The sequence below is a fragment of the Heterodontus francisci genome, chromosome 27 (assembly GCF_036365525.1).
Source record: "Heterodontus francisci isolate sHetFra1 chromosome 27, sHetFra1.hap1, whole genome shotgun sequence".
Classification (NCBI taxonomy): Eukaryota; Metazoa; Chordata; class Chondrichthyes; order Heterodontiformes; family Heterodontidae; genus Heterodontus; species Heterodontus francisci.
Genome location: NC_090397.1, coordinates 65,838,692 through 65,864,335, shown reverse-complemented (window position 1 = coordinate 65,864,335; position 25,644 = coordinate 65,838,692). Strand labels below are relative to the sequence as shown.

The window sequence follows — 25,644 nt, the reverse complement described above, 5'->3', positions numbered from 1 at the left end:
ATGGCGGAGCAGGCTCAAGGGGCCAAATGGCCTACTTCTGCTCCTAATTCGTATGGTCGAACAGAAGCACAAGTAGAGTATGACGGCATGCATTTATGTCGAATAATTACCATGAATCATAGTACATCCTAAGGATGAAACATGCTAAAATGGAAGCAGCAGGAAGGCCAGTCCTCCTTATGTTTGTTTTCAGAGCTTTTCAGGATGTAATAATAGTTGAGCTGTTACACTGGAGCACTAATGTACATTGCCGTGAAGTGGTGTGACACCGGTTTGTGTTTAAGCTCTGCATGCTGCTGTGGAGGGGGCAGGTTTCTCTCCACTTGGGGAAAGGAGAAGTGTGGAGACAGAAAAAACCGGAAACCAAGTTATCACAAAATCTCTGTTGTTGTGAGCCGCCTTGTGACCAGCTCAATAGGTGCCATGCCCACCCAGATCCTAGGGAAGGTTACGTGCCCTCTCCACCAGTGTGGACTTGGAGGGCACAAGACCTGAATTAAGGATTGTGGAGGGGTGGAGAATTAAGGAGTATATAACTTTAGCCCAGAAATTATCCATTATAAGATGCCAGCTTCAGAACGCTCAAAACATTACAATGATTGGAACTTGTATTAATGACCGTTTGATGTATCCCAATCATCATGCATGTTGAGAAAGTAAGTTATTCGGACAACTTAATTTTAAAAAAAATCTAAAATATGATTTAACTTTTTATTTTTCTGCATTATTTTCATGATTATTTATAAATGGACTCTGAGTGGCCCAAGTGATGGGATGATATTTCTTATAGTGCCTCCTAAAATATTTCAATGTATGACGTTGGAAGGAACCTACTAAAGCCCCATTTCAGCAAGGCACATAACATCACGAGTTTGAGCTCAAGCAGGATCATAATCTAATGCTTGATGTTAAAGCTGCCAGTTGCATGACCCACCTCAAGGAGTTGGTCTCACGTTAATTGCTTGGGCAATGCATCAGGTGCACAGTCATATAAATGCAACACATTTTGAAGCCATGTTTTACTAGGACTTTATACCCGCTGGGAACTTTTATCAATTTACTTCTGATTCATTGGGCTGCAATTTGCTGTCAAAATAATAAGACCAGTGGCACTCACCATTATTTATGGGTAAATGGTACAGCAATGTCAGGCGAGGATTAGATGTGGGTTAAATGTGAATCTGCCAAAGTTACGTTGCTCTGCAGTTGTAAAATAACCTCTCGCCCTTAGCCTCCTTTTTGTAGAAATTTGTTCTATTTGCCCATATATGCCCAATAAATTCACCACAGGGAGTTAAGTCTGGTCATTACAAGAGTGAGTACCCTTTTAATAATAGTTAATTGCCAATCAACCTCCTGGCACTGAAAATTAACTATTACATGTGTGGAGTCTCATTCTTTCAGGTTTAGAATTTTTCAGAGATTGTAAAAATGTCAAATTTAAAATTTCTTTTTCCTTTTCTTTCTGACACCCTCTCTCTTTCTTAATCCAATCTTTCCCTCTATACTTCTGTTTCTACACCTGATTTGACATTGAATTCATCCCTTTTAATTCACCCTCCTTCTCAACCCTTCCACTGTTTATTTCCCAATCCTTAAGTTTGATTGGTTAAGAAGATATTCTGTTGGTTGCCCGATTCACTGCGATCCCAGATGCCTGGTTTCCCTCGCTGTACCATTATCAGCTCATACTTTTAGTAGTTTTGTGGGCAAATGTTTTTTGAGCTGAAGGGCGCAGACGCAAGTCTAACTAATGGCAGACAATTTTAGATGCCTTGCTGCAGCAAACTCTGGCCCATAGTTTTCGAAATGCTATTCGAGCATTACAAAAACGTAGGGGGAAGCTGTGTTTCTGCTGTCATCTTCAATATGCCTGACTTTTATATTTACTGACTAACTAGTGCTTTGCAAAGACTTAAAATGCAAACATTGTTTAATTCTGTTGAAATGTCCTTGGAATGTGTCAGTACCTTACATTTTTATTAATTTTATCAGGCCTTGTGTTGGGATTTCTGCAGCACCACCGGATGAGGTCCAGTGGTTTTGCCCTAAGTGTATCAATAAGAAGAAGGAGAAGAAACATAAGAGAAAGAAATCTCGAGCACATTGAGAGGGTTCTCAAACTACGTCCCCACTTTCTTTTGCAGATTGTTCCTTTTTAGTTCCAGTTTTTGAAAGGGCAGCAGTGGTGATGAATTGTGTAAACAATAAGAGATCCAGTGCAATGTGAGACCTGATTAAATGTCTTTGTACAGTGCAGAAAATGTAAGATTGCTCAGAGATTCCACCCATTTCCAGGAAAAGGCTGGAGAATGAACCCCATTGTTAGCCTTTTTGTGTAATTAATTGTATACTTTTAAAATGAAAGTTTGTATTATATATCACAATCATTTTTTGCATTCGAAATGGACTTGTCATCCTCATAGTTATGCTTGTAATATATTTTATCTTCTCTGCTCAAAACTCCCATTGCTTTAACCAGCATTGTCATGGTGATTGTAACCAAAATAATGGATTGCTAAGGTTTATTAAGAGAATAAATTACATTTTTTCAAAAAAAAAAGATACCGTGGTGGACAGCAATGTATTTGTACTGCTATTTTTGAAGAATGGGATGGTTTGTAACATGTTTTCAAACTTTTAATTGTACTTTGAAATATTGCTGTAGAAGCTGCTGAAGAAATACCAGGATCTTCCAAGGGGGGGGGGAAATTCAAATAAGTAACTTTAAAATAAATTGAAAACATTCCTCATCAGAAGTGTGGACTGCAACGTCCATCTTGTTAGATTTCAGCCATTTTCCAGCTCGAAGACATCTTGATGCAGTGAAGTTTGAAAAACACATTCTTGCATCATAGGAAGGCATGTTCTACCAACCAGTCAATTGCTCTGTCAGTTAAACAGCCATATGTTAACTGCAGACCATGAGATTGTGATGACATTGAATGGATGGTATGGTGGTTTAAAACACCAAGGGTTTCTGCTATGGGCACAATCGGCATTTTGGGCGTAAATTGCACTCAAAATTGCATTAGTTTTCAGAAATGTCTTTTGTTGCTCAAGTTTCAGCTCACATTTATTTGCATTTCGCTGAAAGTAAAATCTTCCTTGAATCAGCACAATCAGGCAGTGTTTTAGAACAAATGTTTTTAAATCTACAGTAAAATATATTTCTTCATATTTTTATGAATGATAACCTGGTGCAGTATTAATACAGTTGAAAATAGCTTTATCACAAAAGTAATCATTTTAATCACTATCTAGTTCTCCAGCTGAAAGTAACCTAGTTTTGAATAACTGAAAATGATTTTAAAAATGAGAACCATTTACGAGTTTGTGGTGTACAGTAGTCCTTTTGTATGTAAATTAAACATTTTAATATTTAAAAGGTGCCTATTACTGCCCCTGTCCTAAAAAAAAAAAGCTTAATTTTAAGAGCTTCCTTGAAGGGCCAGATGGCAATTAGCAGAAACGCACCGTGGTGATTAGTTTGATCTGTGGGCAATGCTCGCATTAAAGGGAGCTAAATAAATATAATATCCCAAGGCACTTCGCAGAAGCGTTATGAAGGAAAATTTGGCATCAAGCCCCATAAGACGATATTAGGGCAGATGACCAAAAGCGTGGTCAAAGAGGTAGATTTTAAGGAGCGTCTTAAAGGAGGAGAAAACTAGAGAGGTGGAGAGGTTTAGGGAGGGAATTCCAGAACTTGGGGCCTAGGCTGGTCAAGAGGCCAGAATTAGAGGAGCTCAGGTATCTCGGAGGGTTGAGGAGATTACAGAGATAGGGAGGGGCAAGGTGAAAACTTGAAAACAAGGATGAGAATTTTAAAATCCAGCTATTACTTGAGCGGGAGCCAATGTAGGCCAGTAAGCACGGGTGGTGGGTGAATGGAATTTGGCATGAGTAAGAACACGGGCAGCAGAGTTTTGGATGAACTCAAATTTGTGGAGGATAGAATGTGGGAAGGTGGCCAGGAGTGCATTGGAAATGTCAAATTCCCTGGTCTTTTGTTCCAGTTTGGCCAATTTTGGGCAGATAGCGTTGAAAAAAATAACAAGCTAATGGAAACTCCAAACCTTAGATTTTGCGATATTGTCATACTTAGGCTGGCTATTGCCAAGTTTTCGACAGGTTCAATAGGAAGTGTGGTTTGCATCCCATTTTTTGGTCAACTCATTTGTATTGTTTCAGGTGCCTATTTGGATGGTTGCATGGAGCGTGCAAGTGGTGGGAGCAGGTAATTGTGTGTACATGAAATGTAAAGGGAAGGGGAAGAGAGGGGCAAAAATTCTGAAAGCTGTTAACAGCCTTTCCCAAGGCTGAAGTGGAAGGTCTTAAAAAAGGGACAATGAAGAGAATGAAAAGCAAGAAGCATATAAAGTGCACCTGTTTCTAAAAAGGTCCAAAACATGGCTGAAACATTTAAGATTCCAATTACCAATCTGAGCGTTTTAAATCACTTTTACTATCGTCTGTTCCCTAGCAACATTTGAGATCCATTTCGCTTTTACAATTAATATCCTGCACATCCAAACAGCAGTAAATGGCATGTAGATCAGGCAGATCTGAAGTGAACAATTAAATGAAGCAGCTGCCAGTTTGAGATTGGCACCTCCATTACTGCTGCCACTCAGCACCTAGAAACTGCAGTGGCAGAAAGTGGGCAGAACTCTCACCCACATTTTGATGTAGGCTACCCATGTGGCACTGCTTCAACACAGCTAGCAGCATAATAAATTTTGAGCTGTCTTAACATCAGCAACAAGAACAGCTTGCATTTATGAAGCGCCTTTAATGTGGAAAAACACCGCAAAGCAAGCTGATAAAAATTAACACTGAGCCAGAAAAAGGAGATTGAGAGGTGTTACTAAAAGCTGAGTTTAAAAAAAATGAATTTTAAGAAGGGTCTTAAATAAGGACAGGAGGTGGTGAGAATTGGAAGGAAACTCCAGATTTTAGCACCTAGGTGGCTGAAGGCATAGCCATCAGGCAAGAGTTGGAGGAATACAGAGTTCTCAGTGGGTTGTTGGGCTGGAGAAGGTTACAGAGATAGGAAACAAGGAAGGAATTTAAACATCAGCATAAGAATTTTAAATTTCAGACATTATGGGACCGGGAGCCAATGTAAATCAAGGAGCACAGGGTTGATGGGTGAGTGGGACTTGGTGCAGGATAATAGATGGGCAGCAGATTTTTGAATGAGTTAAGGGTTCTGGAGGGCAGAGAGTAGGAGACTGGCCAAGAGACCATTGGCATAATCGAGTTTGGAGGCAACAAAGGCATGGATGAGATACGAACATTACAGAGGTGGAATAGGTAGTCTTTGGGATGGCAGTGATACGGAATCAGGAAATTAGAGAGAGGTCAAATGGCAAGTTAGCAAACAGTCTGATTCAACATGAGACTGTCGCCAGGCAGAGGAATGGAATTGGTAGTAAAGGTATAGACTTTGTGGCAGGGAACCTCTTGGATTTTGATTCCATTCAACTCAAGCTGCTGGGTCAAAGGTCTTCATCCTCTGTTGGGTGTAAGGGCTGTATGTGAAATGCAGGTTCAACACAGTTCCTGGTGATTTATGAGCCATGCAGTTCCTGGGATTGGAGAGAGCATAAGTTCAGTTATGCCCTCAGGGGTTCTTGGAGTATGGCCAAATCTTGACTCTACTGGCATTCTACCTCATTTGGTCTGGACCTTTAAATTCCAGCGGCTGAATCTTCTGCCTGACTCCCTAGATTAATGGCATATGCCAGGATGAATTCTGGGTTTTCCCAAGAATTTCCTCCCTTCAAAGGCATGAACAAACTCGCCCTAACTATTCACCAGAGAAGGTAGTCGATCCTGGAGCGGATTGATTGCTTCTCACATTGGAGTAGTTCCACTACAAGCCAAAGAGCTTAAAAATAAATACATTTATGTAGCCCATTTTAGCCTCGGGGAACTCCGGTTCAATTTATAAGGACAGATAAAATTAGGCTGGGGCAGCCACTGCTGATGTGCCCTTTCAGGTGCTGGCAGCCTGCTCCAGGGATGCACATGACCCAATCCTTGGCCTTGGGTGAGGTTGGGCAGGGGGAATGTGTATGGTGCCCTTTTGACAAGCTTTTTTTGAGAACAGAGTTATGATCTTGATTCATGTCTTATTTTTGCTGTTTTATCCGCTGCTCCCTCTTCTCGTGTAGGTGGGATATGCTTTTATGGGGCAAGAGTGCCCTCGTATTTTTGCACTAGTGATGATCCTTCTTCATGATTGAGCTTATACGGTGAAGGTCAGCAGCCTATTCAGCTGTGCAAATATCACAGCTAAGCACCATTCTGTCCCATCCACGTGTGCACACTTCTCCACAGGGATTAATGTGGGGCACTCAGGAGCCAGCTGCCTAACTAGTTTTCCTATCATTGCCCAAAGGTTCTGAGATGAACTGTAACACCGCTGTTGCCAGCTTAACTGACCAACCTTATCTCAGTAAAGAACTAAACCTGTTATTGTCTTGTCTGCATTCACTCAGTTGCATGTTGCTATTACCAACTGGGCCATCAGAACTCAAAGAACTGAACTAAAGCTTCTAAATTGTGTTTCTGTTGTCTGGGTACTGCCTGTGCGGAGTTTGCAAGTTCTCCCTGTGATCATGTGTGTTTCCGCCGGTTGCTCCGGTTTCCTCCCACAGCCAAAGACTTGCAGGTTGATAGGTAAATTGGCCATTGTAGATTGCCCCTAGTGTAGTTAGGTGGTAGGAGAATGGTGGGGATGTGGTAGAGAACATGGGGTTAATGTAGCATTAGTATAAATGGGTGGTTGTTGGTCGGCACAGACTCGGTGGGTCGAAGGGCCTGTTTCAGTGCTGTATCTCTAAATAAAAATAAATTAACATCAGCAGCCTTAAAGCCAACCCAAATTGCAGAGATGACAGAGCTCTAATCCAGATCTTTCCTAGTATGATTTCAATACACAGAATTAAAAATGATTTCGATGTTTTTATTGAAATGAAAGTTTATTGCACTGTTGTAGCACCAAAAGATTTGATTTGCTGCATTTTCTGTAATTGCAACAGTTCACTTCAACAATTCAGTAATTGATTTTCACAAATATACATCATATATATTAAACAGTAGAAAGTTTATTCTTAAACTGAGAAAAAATCAATATTGTAGATCCTGTCCAGTATTTTCCAATGTCCTAGATTCCCGTTTGTAACAATACTGCTATTATCCTGTTTCCAATAACATTTGAAAATTGTTCCATCAAAAAGCAGGCTACTACAATTGGGTTGCGCAAAGTATTTGAAGAGTAGCATATGGATCCGTGCCCACTATTCCAGACCTGATGATTTCAGTGATGCCATTATGCAGAGAAATAAAAACCTGCATTTATATAGCTGTGTACATCTCAAAGCAGTGACATATTTTGAAGTGTATTGACTGCTGTTATGTGTGACAGCCATTTTTGTGCCAGGAAGATATCACAAACAGCAATAATAACGATTAAGTAATCTGTTCTTATAGTGGGTTGAGAGACCACTGCTAAGAAAGCTACCAGGAGAACTCCCTATTCTTCAACGAATGCCATAGGATTCTTAATATCTCCTGGAACCACCGGAATATGCAGACTGGGACATTATTTCATGTCTTGTCCAAAGGTCAAGATTTCTGAAGGTGCAGCATTTCCTTTGACTAATATTTGAGCATCAGCCTCAAAGATATGTTCCACCTGGAGTGCAGCTTTCGACTACAATCTTCTGGTGAGAGTTCTGACAAATTGAGATTTAGTTAGGCTTTCGTTACAATGGGAGACAATCAAAGGAAGAAATATCCAAGTTGGTCTTCTGCATCTCCTTCATAATTGATGTTGTTCTGCAGCATTGGCTCAAGGCCTGAAACCATCTTGATTCTCCATTCAGCTAACTGGTATATGGCCTGATCAAACCTGGAGAAGGAAAACGGCTATAAAATCATTAAGACTTTACAAAATTAGCTGATCTCCTGTGGCATTGCTCATAGGTAGTCTGGGGGTCTGAAGAACTGGTGACGTTTAGCTGCTAAAATGGAACTGTATTATTCCTCTCAGATTAGTGCTAATGGCAGCTTGAGGAAATACTCTATATAGGCTCAGTTCAGTTAGAGACTAATTGCTGAGGGAAGCTTTGGTAGATTGGCAACTGCTTGTAAATCCATAGCACTTACCCCAAGGGGAAGCCATTTATCAAGATCAAAATTCAGCAGGAAATGACCAGCATTCTTTTTTCCAATGCCCTGAATTATGATAGATAAATGCTGGCTGTGAGACTTATATATAAATAGACAAGCATGCACAGCGATAACAATTATTTTAAAGCCATATATCCTCTCCATCTGGTACATTATAAATGATAATTAATACTTAAGTGCATTTATGATAGCAATCCAATCTTAGGGGTCAAATATGATCTAAATCACTTGCACTTGCTCTTCACTCTCTCAGGTTGCCATAATTTGGACTCTTAATCCAGGGTTCAAGCCCCCTTATGTTTCACTTACAAAGTGGATTAACATTCTAATCCTTTCCTTAAAAATGGAACTGTTCCCATTCAACTGCTGTTAAACAGATAGTAATTTTCTTGATAGAGAAAATGTCTTAAGAGCCACAATGCTTTTTCTGGTATTCAAACATTGAGTAAATTTGAGGTAAGAGTGTTGCAAATTTGCATTCTTTGGGAAAACGGGGAAGGTTATTTAAGATGCTTTTTTTTTGTTTGTCCTTGCTGTTTCTCAGTTTTACTTACTGTGTTAAGTCTCCCATGCAGGTTAAGATTTCAATGCTCATAGTGAATTTAATCATTTACACTTTTGGTGTAGATCTTTGAGTTTGCAAGGAACATGTAAGATAGGAACAGCAGTATACCAGGTGAAGGATGAACAGAATACCCTGATGAGCACACTTAGAGCATAGCTCTTCCTAGTCACGAGGACTATGTCCTAATCTAATATGGATAATAAAACAGGCAGCAAAACTGTTACAGTCATCAGCCATCAACGTTTTGGACACGGGTGCCAGAATAGGAGCAGAAGGCTTTGTTCTGTACAAGAGTTGCCAGGCTAAGCATTTTGGGCTTAGTGTCTTAGAATCAGAATAAATATGTTGTTGATGCTTCCGTTTATGGGAAAGGAGGAAAAATAAAACAAATTGGACAGATCTTAGCACCTAGGTGGCTGAAGGCATGGCCGCCGTTTCCGGAAACATAGAAAATAGGAGCAGGAGTAGGCCACTCGGCCCTTCGAGCCTGTTTAGTTTTTTTTTGTTTAGAGATACAGCACTGAAACAGGCCCTTCGGCCCACCGAGTCTGTGCCGACCATCAACCACCCATTTAAACTAATCCTACACTAATTCTATATTCCTACCACATCCCCATCTGTCCCTATATTTCCCTACCACCTACCTATACTTGGGGCAATTTATAATGGCCAATTAACCTATCAACTAGCAAGTCTTTGGCATGTGGGAGGAAACCAGAGCACCCGGCAGAAACCCACGCAGACACAGGGAGAACTTGCAAACTCCACACAGGCAGTACCCAGAATTGAACCCGGGTCGCTGGAGCTGTGAGGCTGCAGTGCTAACCACTGCGCCACAGTGCCGCCATTCATTATAAACATGGCTAATCAACCAACTCAGTAACCTGTTCCCGCTTTCGCCCCATACCCTTTGATCACTTCAGACCCAAGAGCTATTTTTTTTTTTATTCATTCATGGGATGTGGGCGACGCTGGCCAAGCCAGCATTTATTGCCCATCCCTAATTGCCCGTGAGAAGGTGGTGGTGAGCTGCCTTCTTGAACCGCTGCAGTCCATTTGGGGTAGGTATACCCACAGTGCTGTTAGTAGTGAGGAGGAAAGCCTTAGATTACAGGGAGATATAGATGGGCTGGTAAGATGGGTGGGGCAGTGGCAAATGGAATTTAATCCTGAGAAGTGTGAGGTGATGCATTTTAGGAGCACTAACGAGGCAAGAGAATATACAATGGATGGTAGGACCCTAGGAAGTACAGAGGGACCTTAGTGTACTTGTCCATAGATCACTGAAGGCAGCAGCACAGGTAGATAAGGTGGTTAGGAAGGCATATGGGATACTTGCCTTTATTAGCTGAGGCATGGAATATAAGAGCAGGGAAGTTATGATGGAGCTGTATAAAACACCAGTTAGGCCACAGCTGGAGTACTGTGTACAGTTCTGGTCACCACACTATAGGAAGGATGTGATTGCACTGGAGAGGGTGCAGAGGAGATTCACCAGGATGTTGCCTGGGCTGGAGCATTTCAGCTATGAAGAGAGACTGAAAAGGCTAGGGTTGTTTTCCTTAGAGAAGGCTGAGGGGGACATGGTTGAGGTATACAAAATTATGAGGGGCATTGATAGGGTAGATAGGAAGAAACTTTTTCCCTTAGCGGAGGGGTCAAGAACCAGGGGGCATAGATTTAAGATAAGGGGAAGGAGGTTTAGAGGGGCTTTGAGGAAAAAAACTTTCACCCAGAGGGTGGTTAGAATCTGGAATGCACTGCCTGAAGATGTAGAGGCAGGAACCATCACAACATTTACGATGTATTTAGATGAGCACTTGAAACACCATACAAGGCTACGGGCCAAGTGCTGGAAAATGGGATTAGAGTAGTTAGGTGCTTGATGGCCGGCACAGACACGATGGGCCGAAGGACTTGTTTCTGTGCTGTATAACTCTATGATTCTATGAGCAGCGCTATCAAAGCTTGAGGAACATTCCTGGCATAATTCGCAAGCATCTGGTACAGCAGATTCAACATCCTCATCCGAGGAAACAACAACAGTTCTTCTAGACAAGAGGAAGAGTTGTTCACAGGCTCAAGAAGATCAAGATAGGTGAACAGCAGGAAAAATATAAGTGGTGAAACATGTTCTCTTCACTTCCCAACAGCAAGATAGCTTTGGAACTTTTCACAACCCCAGGACAACCCAAGACACTTCAGTCAATGAAGTACTTTCAAATTGCAGTTATTTTTGCAATGTAGGGAAAGCATCTGACAGAAGTTATTCCCTTCTCAATTTAAGAATCTACTGGACCGTTAAGTACTAGAAGTGTGAATCAGTAAGTTCCAAAGTTTAAATTGAACATTTTACACCATTTTTTGGGAGATGGTCAGTTTTGTTAGGTTTCTTTTCTTCAAGTAATTGAAGAGATTTGTATTTCTGTGGCAAACAGGGAAAATGTTGACCATTGTTCCTTTAAAAAAGGGAATGGTGGTCCGATATTTCTACTTCAGAAGTTACTAGAGTCAGACATTTGTTTGGTCCCATTACTATGGTGTCCAATTTTCGGTGCTTATTTAATCCATCTTTTGCATCCTAATTTTATTAATCCTTTACATTTCCCTTTCATTATAAAGGGGAAATCAGAGTAGAGTTGTTTGCAAAAAAGATGCAGATTTCTTTTAAACCACGATCAGGCAGTTCAGTGTTATTTAACAAAAAATAATATTGGCCCAGAATTTGAGGTCAGTGGCAAACTGGTGGTGCTCAAGAAGGAAGCTGCCCATAAAGATCTAGTGATCTCTGAGGCATGGATTTCACCTTTCCTGATGTAAATTTCATTCTGACATCATCAAGCAGGGTAAGCAGACAATCACATTGAAGTAAGCAGCTAACAAGGAAGTTAAAACCTTTTTCACTTTTAATTTGAATTTTTCACTTTTCATTAAAATTTTAGAGAGTAAAATAAATGATTGTGACATATACAGAGGATTAAGGTAGAAACTGAAATATCATAAACAAACCTTTTTTTTTGCAAAAGAAGTATTTTTAAAAATGTGAATTTTTTTTATCATTGTCATGGAATCTGTGGTTGCAAAGCTTGTGTTTTTTTAGACCCTAACTGAAAGGGAAATTAGAAATAAAACGAAACTAGAACTGAAACAGAAATGGAAACCAAAACTGAAACAGAAGCTGGAAAAACAACTTCATGTTTCTGGGGAAATTGACACTGGTTGGAACCAGATAAAAGAAGGAAGAGTCCTCCATGACCAGGAAAGCAGAAGAAAGTGAAGACTGAATCTAGGAGCAGTTTCTGTTACTTAAAGAAGCCGACTAACCATACCCAGCCACACAGTGCACAGGTTGTCACTGAAGGACTTGAATGAAGAGAAGTCTTGTAAATCCATACCATCAAGATTGTCGTAAGCAGAGCTGAGGAAGTTCTGGAGAAGTGGGCCTTGTGGTGAAGACCGCACCCATGGAGTTCGGATTGAGAGGGAACTGCTGTCAGAGGAAGGACTGTGGCTAAATCCTTGAAAGGAGCTGAAAACCTACCTAAGGAACTCTAGGGTTGTGAAGAAATGTGACTGTAATTGTTGCCATATTTGCTGGATGGACTGCCCAGTGAAACTGTGAGACCCATCTCTGTTGTATCTGATAGTTAATGTGTAATTTGTAATATAATATATATATATATATAGACCATGATCTGTCTGTTGCATCATGTTTAATTTATATTGGCTTTGGTTTGAGTGTTAAACTAAAATTTCCAAAAGTGAAATCTTGTCCGTTTAATTGGTGTCAATCAATGGATTCGATTCTTTTCATTTGTTGGTAGTTTTCACAAGGATCATAACAGTCATGATGGAGAAATTTGACATTCCACAAATATAAAATTAGTTTTTCAGGTAAATTGAGGCTGTTCATCAGTAATTATGAACTTAGTACACTGTTAAAAACTCATTTACACCTCATTCAATAAGGTGTAATCATTTCAAGGGTTTTTACAGTGAGACTAATAGGCAAGTTTTCATCAGTTCAGTGATTTCTACTTGATTGAAGTCTGCAGGAACTTCAATGGGGCACCCTCTGGAGAAGCATGGAATCACTGACAAAGTGAAAATATAAGTGTTGTGCAACTTTGGAACTCTCTGCCTCAAAAGGTGGTGGAGACGGGGTCATTGAATATTTTTAAGGTGGAGGTAGGTAGATTCTTCGTAGGCAAGAGAATCAATAGGTTATCAAAGATAGATGGGATTGTGGAATGCGAGACACAAACAGATCAGCCATGATCTTATTGAATGGCGGAGCAGGCTAGGGGGGTTGAATGGCCTACTTCTGCTCTTAATTCGTATGTTTGTATGAGCATTGGTCCTATTGTTATGACCGAGGAAGGCACCGTTTATTCTAATCCCACTTCTCCATTGGTCACAACATATTATTTTAAATTTTTCCACTTATCAATACGATCAATCAGAGACTCTATTTTTTCCCAGAATAGAATACAGTAACCGGGTTTCTTTAATGAACAACAAAATTATCAGTTTATTATAAAATAAGTCTTAACCAGGAATGAAGCAAAGCATAAACACACAGATTAACATTTTAAAGTCCCAACCTTAAATTTTAAAGTTCCCTTGTTTACCTTAGTCTCTTCACACACTCACACACATACATATACACCGGTTAACCAAAAAAATAAAAGGGATTTTTTATAAATTCAGAGCTCTGTTACAGCCAAAAAAAACTTGGGCAGATTACTTGCTCGTTTTTGAAGAAAACAGCAGATGAGATATTTTGTTCCAAAACTGGCATTCAGTCTAAGTTCTGAGTACACGTAGACAGGTCACTGAGATCTTTTAGAACAGTTCCTTTCAGGCAGTGTTGAAAAGTAATTTAGCAGGTGTTCTTCAAAGACATGCACTGCAGAAATGCACCAAGGCTCCTTCAACAGCACCTTCCAAACCCGTGGCCTCTACCACCTAGAAAGACAAGGGCAGCAGATGCATGGGAACACCACCACCTGCAAGTTCCCCTCCAAGACACAAACCATCCTGACTTGGAAATATACCACCGTTCCTTCACTGTCACTGGGTCAAAATCCTGGAACTCCCTTCCTAGCAGCACTGTGGGGGTATCTACCCCACATGGACTGCAGCGGTTCAAGAAAGCAGCTCACCACCACCTCCTCAAGGGCAATTAGGGATGGGTAATAAATGCTGGCCTGGCCAGCGATGCCCACATCCCATGAATGAATAAAAAAAAATTTAAAAATAATAATAATCCACAGTGTGCAAAGAATTATGCTGACAACCAATTTAAGATTGTCAGTAGGCCTCGCAGTGTGGCACATTTGCACGTACTGGAAGCTACATATATTAATAAACAGGGCCCTGCTCTTTTCAGACAGAAAGAACATGTACACACATTGCACCTGTTTCAGCTGATCAAAATAAGTGACAGCCATTCACTGGTTCATTCCTCAGGGCAATGTCTTGACCAGTCAGAGTCAAGCTGCCTGGTTTAAATTTCAAACAAAGCTTGGCAGCTAACTGTCAGTCACCGTAAACTGGTGCATTCTCCATGGCAACGCCTCTACCGATCAGAGTTCTCTTGCCAACCAATTAGTACTCTCTTCTCATGCAGTATGAATTGTTGTTTTCCCTTACATTGGTTATTCTTGCGTATTGTCCTGATGAGTGCAAGACGAAAAGCTTCGACAACATGTCTCTATTTTCAACAATTCTCAAGCTCTGTACTACCAAACGACTATTATATTTTAGTGATCTGTGCACCTAAAGACACCTAAATCTCTTTGGACTGCCATTACTCCTAGCTTTTCACCATTTAAATAATACACTTCTATTCTTATTTTAGCCCAAAATGGATGATCTCACACTTACCAACATTGAAATCCATCTGCCACTTTTTTGCCCACTGACTTAATCTATCAATGTCTCTTTGTAATTTTATGCTCCCATCCACACTAATTACAATAGTAACATCTTTGTGACATCTGCAAACTTGGATATAATGCTGTCCATTGTGTTACCCAAGTCATTAAATATATTGAATAGTTGAAGTCCCAGCACAGATCCCTGTGGGACACCATGTGTTACTTCTTTTATTATCCCTACTCTCTGTCTTCTACCACCTAACCAATCACCTAACCAGATCAATAATTTGCCTTCAATTCTGCTTCCAGTTGGTTGGTTGACATCCTTCCATCTACAAAAGATGATGGACCCGCAGCAAACAATCCATTTAGGTGGCGTGTCTTCTTTTGGTGGACCTTTGTTGGTGGCTGTGAAGCCCAATCTTTGAGAGGCAGGTTCTTCCACAAGTGCCGCACGTGAAGCTGCCAAGTGAAGCTGTGAGTTGTTTTCAGTGTTGGTGCCTGTTGCCAAGCTGTTGTAACCACTGGTCATCGTGGTAGTGCACACCAGTCCACAGGATGTGTTGCCATTTCCCTCTTTCACCAGCTGTTGACTCCCAGGTGCGATAGTCGATATTTGGGGCCTTCATGTCATACTTTCAAGCATCCTTGAGGCAGAGCTTTTGACACCCCACTGGTTGTCTGGCCCTAGCTACCTCACCATACAGAAGGTCCTTGGGTATGCGACTGTCTTTCATCTTGCGGACGTGTCTGATCCACCAAAGCAGCCTCTGTTTGATTAGAGCCAACACACTTGCGAGCTCCGCCTTTGAGAGGAATGCTGCATTTGTGATTTTGTCCTGCCAGGATATACCCATAATGCGCCACAGACAGAGAAGGTGGAAATTTCTTTTCCTGATAGCTGCCCAGTTAAAGTCCTAGTAAGTTTCCCATGTTTCACAGCCACACAGCAAGGTGCTGAGAACACAGGCCTTATAAACCATCAGCTTGATCCGAAGGGTCAGCTTGGTATTATCCCATACAAGTTTTGCTAGTCGAACAAATGTGGTAGCTGCTTTCCCTATGCATGTATCGAGCTCTGCATCAAGGGACAGACTGCCTGTGATCATGGAAATGGTGTTGAAGAATTTATGGAAAAAGAACTTCAGAAGAGAAAGGAAATCTCATGAAAGAATGAACAAAGAGCTACTAATTTGCCCAGAGACGCAGAGGAAGTATTTCAAACATGAGTCATAAGTAGACTTAACAGGAATTAACATTTTTGAGTGATTTTGTCATTGCACAGTGATCAAGCATTTTATAACCAGAGTCATTGTTTTTTATATATCTTTGAGACACACTTAACTGCTCTTTTTGAACTAAACAAGGAATGCTGGTGCTGAGTAATTTTGAGATAATTACAATGCCACAGGAATGCCATTCCACTCATTTACATGGTCGGTGAATCAAGACAATGGACCAACATCAAAATAAATAGGTTTTGCTGTCACGGAATTCACTATAAAAATTTTCCATACATTGGGCTCCGTTATGAACAGTTTCAATGCATTTGAAATCACTGTGAGCAGAATTTCATTATATTAGCATGCTCCATAAATAGCTTCATAATAACTGAGCTTCCAGTGAATAAGATTTCACTGTATCAGGGCTAACTTTAAATAGTTCTACTATATTTGAATTTACTGAAGCACAATTTCACTATATCCAAGGTTTCCTATGCAGATAAGTGTGAACTGATGCACATCAGGAGAAACAACATGGAGAAGCAGTAAAGGTAAATTATGTATGGGGTGCAAGTGAAACATGGGCGATTTACAGCTACCAGGAAAAGAAGCTCAATCATTTCCATCTTCGCTGTCTGCGATGCATTATGGGTATATCCTGGCAGAACAAAATCACAAATGTGGCAGTCCTCTCAAAGGCAGAGCTCCCAAGAGTGTTGCCACTAATCAAACAGAGGCGGCTTCAGTGGATCAGACATGTCCACAGGATGGAAGACAGTTGCATACCAAGGACCTTCTGTATGGTGAGGTAGCCGGGGCCAGATGACCAGTGGAGCGCCCAAAGCTCCGCTTCAAGGATGCTTGCAAGCGTGACATGAAGGCCCTAAATGTCAACTATCACATCACTAGCTGGTCAAAGAGGGAAATGGCGACAAATACTGTGGACTGGTGTGCACTACCACAACGACCAGTGGCTACAGCAGCTTGGCAACATACGCCAATGCTGAAAACAACAATTCACAGCATCACTTGGCAGCTTCACGTGCAGCACTTGCCTCTCAAGGATTGGCCTTCACAACCATAAGCAAAGATGCACCAAGAGAAGCCACCCCACCTAAAGGGATTGTTTGCTGTGCGTCCATCATCTTTCAGAGATGGAAGGATGCAAGAGCAAAGGAATGTGATGGAACATATTCACAAATCTTTGAAGGTGGCAGAGCAGGTTTATAAGGTAGTTAAGAAAACATATTGAATATCTGGCTTTGTAAATAGAAGCACTGAATACACAAATAAGGAATTCATTCTAAACCTTTGCAAATCTCGAGTTAGACCTCTGCTTGAGTATTGTGTACACATCTGGGCACCACACTTTAGGAAAGATGTCAAGGTCCTGGAGAGGATACAGAGGAGGTTTACCAGGGTGATACCAGGGATGAAGGTATTCAGTTATGTGGAGAGTTGGAGAATTTATTTTTTTAAATTTTTTATTTAGCGATACAGCACTGAAACAGGCCCTTCGGCCCACCGAGTCTGTGCCGCCCATCAACCACCCATTTATACTAATCCTACACTAATTCCATATTCCTACCACATCAGCACCTGTCCCTATATTTCCCTACCATCTACCTATACTAGGGGCAATTTATAATGCCCAATTTACCTATCAACCTGCAAGTCTTTGGCATGCGGGAGGAAACCGGAGCACCCGGAGAAAACCCACGCAGACACAGGGAGAACTTGCAAACTCCACACAGGCAGTACCCAGAACTGAACCTGGGTCGCTGGAGCTGTGAGGCTGCGATGCTAACCACTGCGCCACTGTGCCGCCCATAAGCTGGGGTTGTTCTCCTTAGAGAAAAGAAAGTTAAAGGGAGAATTAGTGGAGGTATTCAAAATTATGATGAGAGGTTTTGATAGAGCAAGTAGGGAGAAACTGTTTCTCTGGCAAGTGGGTTGGTAACTAGAGGTTATAGATTTAAAATAATTGGCAAAAGAACTAAAGAGGAAACAAGGACAGCACTACCTGAAAGGATGGTGGAATCAGATTCCGTAGGAACTTGCAAAAGGCAATTGGACTTGTACTTGAAGAGGATTTATGGGAATAAAACAAGGGTGTGGGACTAAAAGAGCCAGCACAAGTAGGATGGACCAAATGGCCTCCTTCTGTGCTGTAAGATTCTATGGTTCTATACTATGGACTATCACTCGATTAGATCTAATTATAAGCAAGTCCTGCATTATAGTTTACTATTATGGCCAACCAAAATGCAACAGAGGTAAGATCATGCCTCTTAATAAGTAACAGAAGCCATCAGGAACTGTTTTATATACATTTGTGATGCTTCACTTGGAAACCACATACAGACTCCTCAATCATTAGGGAATTCATAAGGTGTCCTTGATCAAAAAAGCTTCTAATTATTTTTCTTTGGGACCTTAAAAATCTAACTCATGTTTAGGTGAATTGCTACCATAGGGAATAACTTGGAACATAGCCTTATGCATCATGTAAAATTCACTTAATTTGCCAGATGTGACCTCCACTACTCCGACCCTTAAACAAATTGGATCTTTCCGTACTCTTATTTCAGACAGGGAAGATCTGCTCTCCAGCAATGCAAAGTTGGATTCCATGTTCAGTTGTCAATCTTCAGTTGAATGGGTGAGGTTAAGTTCACAGTGACTGACAAAGAGTGAAATTAGCATATTAGCACCTATTAGAGTTAATGCTTTGGTTGGTGATGTAAGCAGTTCTTTTTACATCTGGAATCCACCACAATCTCTTTTTAATGAAGGGCCTGAGGCCGTATCACAAGGGTTCAAAAGGCAGCAATCTCAACTTTCTCATCTTAAACAGCATTTAAAGCTGGACGATTTCATAATCCTTACGTTTTAACAATAGTAATTTTTTTTCCAAACTACTTATTCTGTACCAATGGTCTGCAAGAAAAGAAATTTGTTTTTCTGTAAGCAATTTTCATGGCATTTCATATTATGTTCCACTCTCGGACATCCTAAAACACGTGGGAAAAAAATGAGTCAATAATGACTCTACTGTCAATCACCAGGACCTTCAGAATGTCTTGATGTCTTCACCCAATTTCTTCAGGAAATTGTTGTAGTAGTCCTTAATGTTGTTCTGCTTTGCCTCCTCTCTAGATCTCATTCTCCATTTGCCATTGTGGCCTACTGTCCTTCATTACTTATTCTTGTGTTGTTTGTCAGTTTCTTTCTTTACCTGTGGTGTTCATGGAGCACTATGTTTGTGTTCGTGTGTGTGTGAATAAAATGGTGCCCAGGAGGAAGGTGAGATACCAGGGCTGATTTTAAAAATGTGCACTCCCATCATGGAGCCTCGACCACTGGGAATATTGATCAGAAAATCAGCCGTACTGTTCCTGTTGATGAGGCGAGAGTAACGGAGGATGTGAATGCTAATTTGTGCAGAGATGATAATATGAACCAAAATGGATGAGTTATCAGATGTAAGAATACAATATATAAAAAGAACAGCTGATGAGCTACTGAGGGCCAATGGTATCGCATCAATAGTGATATTACATATGGAGACAAATGATCATGCTATATGGAATATTTTAATATTTTTCTTCAAATGTTTATCTGACTCTTTCTTAAATGTAGTTATTGTCTCAGCTTCACTTGTGGTAATATCCTTCATAATTCATTGCATAAAAAAGTATTATTATAACCTCCCTTTATGCTTCAAGTAATAACTCTAAGAGTATACTCTTTTTTTTAACCAAATTACCCAGATTTTGCACTCAGCTCCAGACTTCAGTACAGCTTTGGTCCAAACATAGACAAAAGAGTTGAATTCAAGGGGTGAGGTGAGAGTGACTGCCCTTGACAACAAGGCAGCATTTGACTGAGTATGGCATCAAGGAGCCCTAACAAAATTGAAGTCAACGGGAATCGGGGGAAAACCCTCCGCTGGTTAGAGTCGTACCTAGCGCAAAGGGGAAGATAATTGTGGTTGTTGGAGGTTTTGCAGTCAGCGGTGAAACAAGGGCCTCACCGTTGACCGAAAAGAAAGCTGCCCATAAAGATCTAGCGATCTCCATGGTGGGCACTCCCCCTTTCCCATGGTAGTTTAAATCTGGCACCAAGTCAAAGGGATGTCTTGGTGTGCAGCAGCAGTGATGTCAGCAAGCAGGTAGGCAGCCAATCACATTGAAGTATTCACACACAGCAAAGCAAGAAGTTAAAAGGTCTTAAAATCCTTCACTTTGAATTTAAATTTTCAAATAGGCAAATAAATATATGACTGTATTAAGATAGAAGCTAAAATAAACAAACTTGTAAAAAAGAAAAAAAACATGCTTTGGAAGATACGTGGAATTTATAATCATTGTGAAGAAGTTTGGCATTCTGCATTATAAAATTAGCTTCTCACGGCCAGCAAGGGTGTTTTTCAGTAATTATAAAGATAGTGCACAATTCATTTCTGGGCTGTCTTTTTTTTTCATTCGCGGCATGTGGGCGTCACTGGCAAGGCCAGCATTTATTGCCCATCACTAATTGCCCTTGAAAAGGTGGTGGTGATCCGCTTTCTTGAACCGCTGCAGTCCATGTGGGGTAGGTAGACCCACAGTGCTGTTAGGAAGGGAGTTCCAGGATTTTGACCCAGTGACAGTGAAGGAACGGCGATATAGTTCCAAGTCAGGATGGTGTGCGACTTAGAGGGGAACTTGCAGGTGGTGGTGTTCCCATGCATTTGCTGCCCTTGTCCTTCTAGGTGGTAGAGGTCACGGGTTTGGAAAGTGCTGTCGAAGGAGCTTTGGTGCGTTGCTGCAGTGCATGTTGCAGATGGTACACACTGCTGCCACTGTGCGTCAGTGGTGGATGGAGTGAATGTTTGTGGATGGGATGCCAATCAAGCGGGCAGCTTTGTCCTTGATGGTGTCGAGCTTCTCAAGTGTTGTTGGAGCTGCAGCCATCCAGGCAAGTGGGGAGTATTCCATCACATTCCTGACTTGTGCCTTGTAGATAGTGGGCAGGCTTTGGGGAGTCAGTATGAATTACTCGCTGCAGAAATCCCAGCCTCTGACTTGCTCTTGTAGCCACAGTATTTATATGGCTGTTAAGTTTCTGGTTAATAGTAGCCCCCAGGATGTTGATGGTAAAAGATTCAGCGATGGTATTGGCATTGAATGTCAAGAAGTGATGGTTAGATTCTCTCTTGTTGGAAACAGCTTTGCCTGGCACTTGTGTGGCACGAATGTTACTTGCCACTTATCAGCCCAAGCCTGAATGTTGCCCAGGTCTTGCTGGATGTGGGCACAGTTTGCTTTAGTATCTGAGGAGTAGCAAATGGAACTGAACATCGTGCAATCATCAGCGAACATCCCCACTTCTGGCCTTATGTTGGAGGAAAGGTCATTGATGAAGTAGCTGAAGATGTTTGGGCCTAGGACACTGCCCTCAGCGATGTCTTGGGATGAGATGATTGACAACCACAATCATCTTCCTTTGTGCTAGATATGACTCCAACCAGTGGAGAGTTTTTCCTCTGATTCCCATTGACTCCAGTTTTGCTAGCGCTCCTTGAAGCCATACTCAGTCAACTGCTGCCTTGATGTCAAGGGTAGTCACTCTAAACTCACCCCTTGAATTCAACTCTTTTGTCCATGTTTGGACCAAGGCTGTAATGAGGTCTGGAGCTGAGTGGCCCTGGAGAAACCCAAACTTAGCATCGGTGAGCAGGTTATTGGTAAGTGCTGCTTGATAGCACTGCCAATGACACCTTCCATCACTTTACCGATGATAGAGTAGACTGATGGGGCAATAATTGGCCGGATTCAATTTGGCCTGCTTTTTTGTGGACAGGACATACCTGGGCATTTTTCCACATTGCCAGGTAGATGCCAATGTTGTAGCAGTACTGGAATAACTTGGCTAAGAGCTCAGCTAGTTTTTTTTTATATTCATTCATGGAATATGGGCATCGTTGGCTTGGACAGCATTTATTGCCCATCCCTAATTGCCTTTGAGAAGGTTCTGAAGAGCAATTCATCAATAGTACAGCTGGGATCTTGTCAGGACCCAAAGCCTTTGCTGTATCCAGTGCCTTTAACTGTCTTTTACTATCACGTGGAGTGAATCAAATTGGCTGAAGACTGGCATCTGTGATGTTGGGAACCTCAGGAGGAGGCCGAGATGGATCATCCACTCAGCACTTTTGGTTGAAAATGGTTGTAAATGCTTCAGCCTTGTCTTTCGCACTGATGTGCTGGGCTCTGTCATCATTGAGGATGAGGATGTTTGTGGAGCCTCCTCCTCCGGTTCGTTGTTTCATTGTCCACCACCATTCATGACTGAATGTGGCAGGGCTGCAGAGCTTTGATCTGATCCATTGGTTGTGGCTTAGCTCTGTATATTTCACGCTGCTTCTGCTGTTTAGCATTCATGTAGTCCTGTATTGTAGCTTCAGCAGGTTGGCACCTCATTTTTAGGCATGCCGGGTGCTGCTCCTAGCATGCTCTCCTGCAGTCCACATCCAACAGGATATATATGTTCAAGTCAGGATGGTGTGTGACTTGAAAGCAAACCTGCAAATAATAGTGTTTCCATAACGTTGCTGAAATTGCATTGGTGATTTGAGTAGAAAGCACCTTCATATGAAATGTTTTAAGGCAGGCAATAACCAATTTAAAATGGTTTAATGGTTTAATGTAGGAATAGGAGGCAACCATTCAGCCCCTCAAGTCTGCTCTGTCATTCAATTAGATTGTGGCTGATTTGACTTAACTCCAACTGCCCACCTTGATTCCAAAAACTTAATGCCCTTGTCTAACAAAAATCTATCAATCTCAGTTGAGAAATGTTGAATGAACTCCAGCCTCAGCAGTTTTTTGGGGGAGAGAGTTTCAGATTTCCACTACCTGTTATGTGAAGAAGTGTTTCTTGACATCACCCCTGAATGGCCTAGTTTTAAATTTAGGTTTATGCCAGAGGAAATAGTTTCTCTCCACTACCCAATGTTTTGTAAAACGGGGACAAGGCAACATATGTAACAAGTCGTCAAAGGCAAATTTAGGACTGATATCAGTTTGGTATTATCTGCAAATTTAGTCAATTTGCAATGGGTTTCTAAATCCAAGACATTGATGGAAATCAGAAGCCAATTAGTGGTGTCCTGATGGATAGAGCACAATCAAGGTGAACCCAAAGATGTTTTATCAATACGTTAAGAGTAAGAGGATAACTAAGGAAAGAGTAGGGCCCATAAAAGACCAAAAAGGTAACCTATGTGTAGGGGCGGAAGATATTGGTATGGTTCTTAATGAATACTGTCTTCACAAAAGAGGGGGACGATACAGATATTGTAGTTCAGAAGGAGGAGTGTGAAGTATTGGATGTGATAAACATAGGGAGAGAGGACGTATTAATGGGAATAGCATCCTTGAAAGTTGATAAATCACCAGGGCAAGATGACATGTATCCCAGGCTTTTAAAATAAGCAAGACTAGACTGTTTACTAGACTAATAGCTGCAATGGGTGGGCTGTCTTATGAGGAAAGGTTGGACAGGCTCGGCTTGTATCCGCTGGAATTTAGAAGAGTAAGAGGCGACCTGATAGGAACATATAAGATCCTGAGGGGTCTTCACAGGGTGGATGTGGAAAGGATGTTTCCCCTTGTGGGAGAATCTAGAACTAGGGGTCACTGTTTAAAAATAAGGGGTCGCCCATTTAAGACAGAGATGAGGAGAAATTTTTTCTCTCAGAGGGTCGTGAGTCTTTGGAACTCTCTTCCTCAAATGGCAGTGGAAGCAGAGTCTTTGAATATTTTTAAGGCAGACGTCGATAGATTATTGATAAGCAAGGGGGTGGAAGGTTATTGGGGGTAGGTAGAAATGTGGAGTAATCAGTTCAGTCATGAACTTATTGAATGGCGGAGCAGGCTTGAAGGGCCGAGTGGCCTATTCCTGCTCCTAATTCGCATGTTCGTATGTAAGAGAGGAACTAGCAGTGGGTCTGACCATCATTTTCCAGTCTTCACTGGATACAGATGTGGTGCCGGAGGATTGGGGAACTGCTAACGTTGTACCTCTGTTTAAAAAGGGAGCGAAGGATAGACCGAATGATTATAGGCCAGTTGGTCTAACCTCAGTAGTGGGCAAATTATTGGAATCTATTCTGAGAAACAGGATATCTGTCATTTAGAAAGGCATAGGTTAATCTAGGATAGTCAGCATGGATTTGTCAAGAGAAGATCTTGTTTGACCAACTTGTTTGAATTTTTTGAAGAAGTAACAAGGAAGATAGATGAGGGTGTTGCAGTTGATGTGGTCTACATGGATTTTAGCAAGGCTTTTGACAAGGTTCCATATGGCAGACTGGTTAAAAAAATAAAATCCCATGGGATCCAGGGAAATGCAGCAAGGTGGATACAAAATTGGCTCAGTGGCAGGAAACGAAGGTTAATTGTTGATGGCTGTTTTAGCGACTGGAGGGCTATTTCCAGTGGCATTCTGCAGGGCTCAGTACTGGGTCCCCTGCTTTTTGTGGTATATATTAATGATTTGGACGTAAATGTAGGGGGAGTGATCAAGAAGTTTGCAAACGACACAAAGATTGGCCGTGTGGTAGATACCGAGGAAGATAGCTGTAGGCTGCAGGAAGATATTGATGGTCTGGTCAGATGGGCAGAAAAGTGGCAAATGGAATTCAACCTGGAGAAGTGTGAGGTGATACATTTGGGGAGGTCAAACAAGACAAGGGAATACATGATTAATGGGAAAATACTGAGACGTGTAGAGGAAGTGAGGGACCTTGGAGTGAATGTCCACAGATCCCTGAAGGTAGCAGGACAGGTCAATAAGGTGGTTAAGGTGGCATATGGAATCCTTTCCTTTATTAGCCAAGGCATAGAATACAAGAGCAGGGAGTTTGTGCTGGAACTGTATAACTCATTGGTTAGGCCACAACTTGAGTACTGTGTGCAGTTCTGGTCACCTTATTACTTAAAGGATGTAATTGCACTAGAGAGGGTACAAAGGAGATTTATGAGGATGTTGCCGGGACTGGAAAAATGCAGCTATGAGGAAAGGTTGGATAGGGGTTGTTCTCCTTGGAACAGAGAAAGCTGAGGGGAGCTCTGATTGAAATGTTGAGGGGCCTGGATAGAGAGGAGGTGAAGGGTCTATTCACCTTAGCAGAGAGGTCAGCGATGAGGGGGCATAGATTTAACGTGATTGATAGAAAAATTAGAGGGGAGATGAGGAAAATCTTTTTCACCCAGAGGGTATTGGGGGTCTGGAACTCACTGCCTGAAAGGGTAGTTGAGGCAGAAACCCTCAACTCATTCAAAAGGAATCTGGATCTGCACCTCAAGTGCTATAATCTGCGTGGCTACGGAGCAAATGTTGGAAGGTGGAATTGGAATAGGTGGATCGATTTTCAGCTGGCACAGACACGATGGGCCAAACGGCCTCTTTCTGTGCCTTAAACTTTCTATGATTCTATGTGTGGATGTCACATCAGAACAGGATTAGGTTTGAGCTGTAATTATTTACACTACCATATAGCCTGCTCATGGTCAATGTCTGGGATTACAGATGAAGAATAGCCAGTTGAGAACAAATACCAAAGTAAATTAGGCATATGAGGAACCCTCCATTATCACCTTCAGGAGAAGGAAAGAGAAAACTAGGGGGAAAGCTTTCATTATAACAGCTCCAGAAACACTTTTGTCCTTTTATATCCTGAATTTTCATTGGTGGGGGGGGGTGGGGGGAACATTCAATT

General features: G+C 41.5%; 1 protein-coding gene across 1 annotated transcript in view; it reads left to right on the top strand.

The window, feature by feature from the left end:
• taf3 (TAF3 RNA polymerase II, TATA box binding protein (TBP)-associated facto) overlaps nt 1-2,561 on the top strand; it is a 207,213-nt gene extending 204,652 nt beyond the window's left edge. The window contains exon 7 of the mRNA XM_068059509.1: nt 1,996-2,561. Within this exon, the coding sequence (XP_067915610.1) occupies nt 1,996-2,110 (115 nt within the window). The 3' untranslated portion in view covers nt 2,111-2,561. The remainder of the gene's footprint in view (nt 1-1,995) is intronic.
• The last annotated feature ends 23,083 nt before the right edge of the window (nt 2,562-25,644 follow it).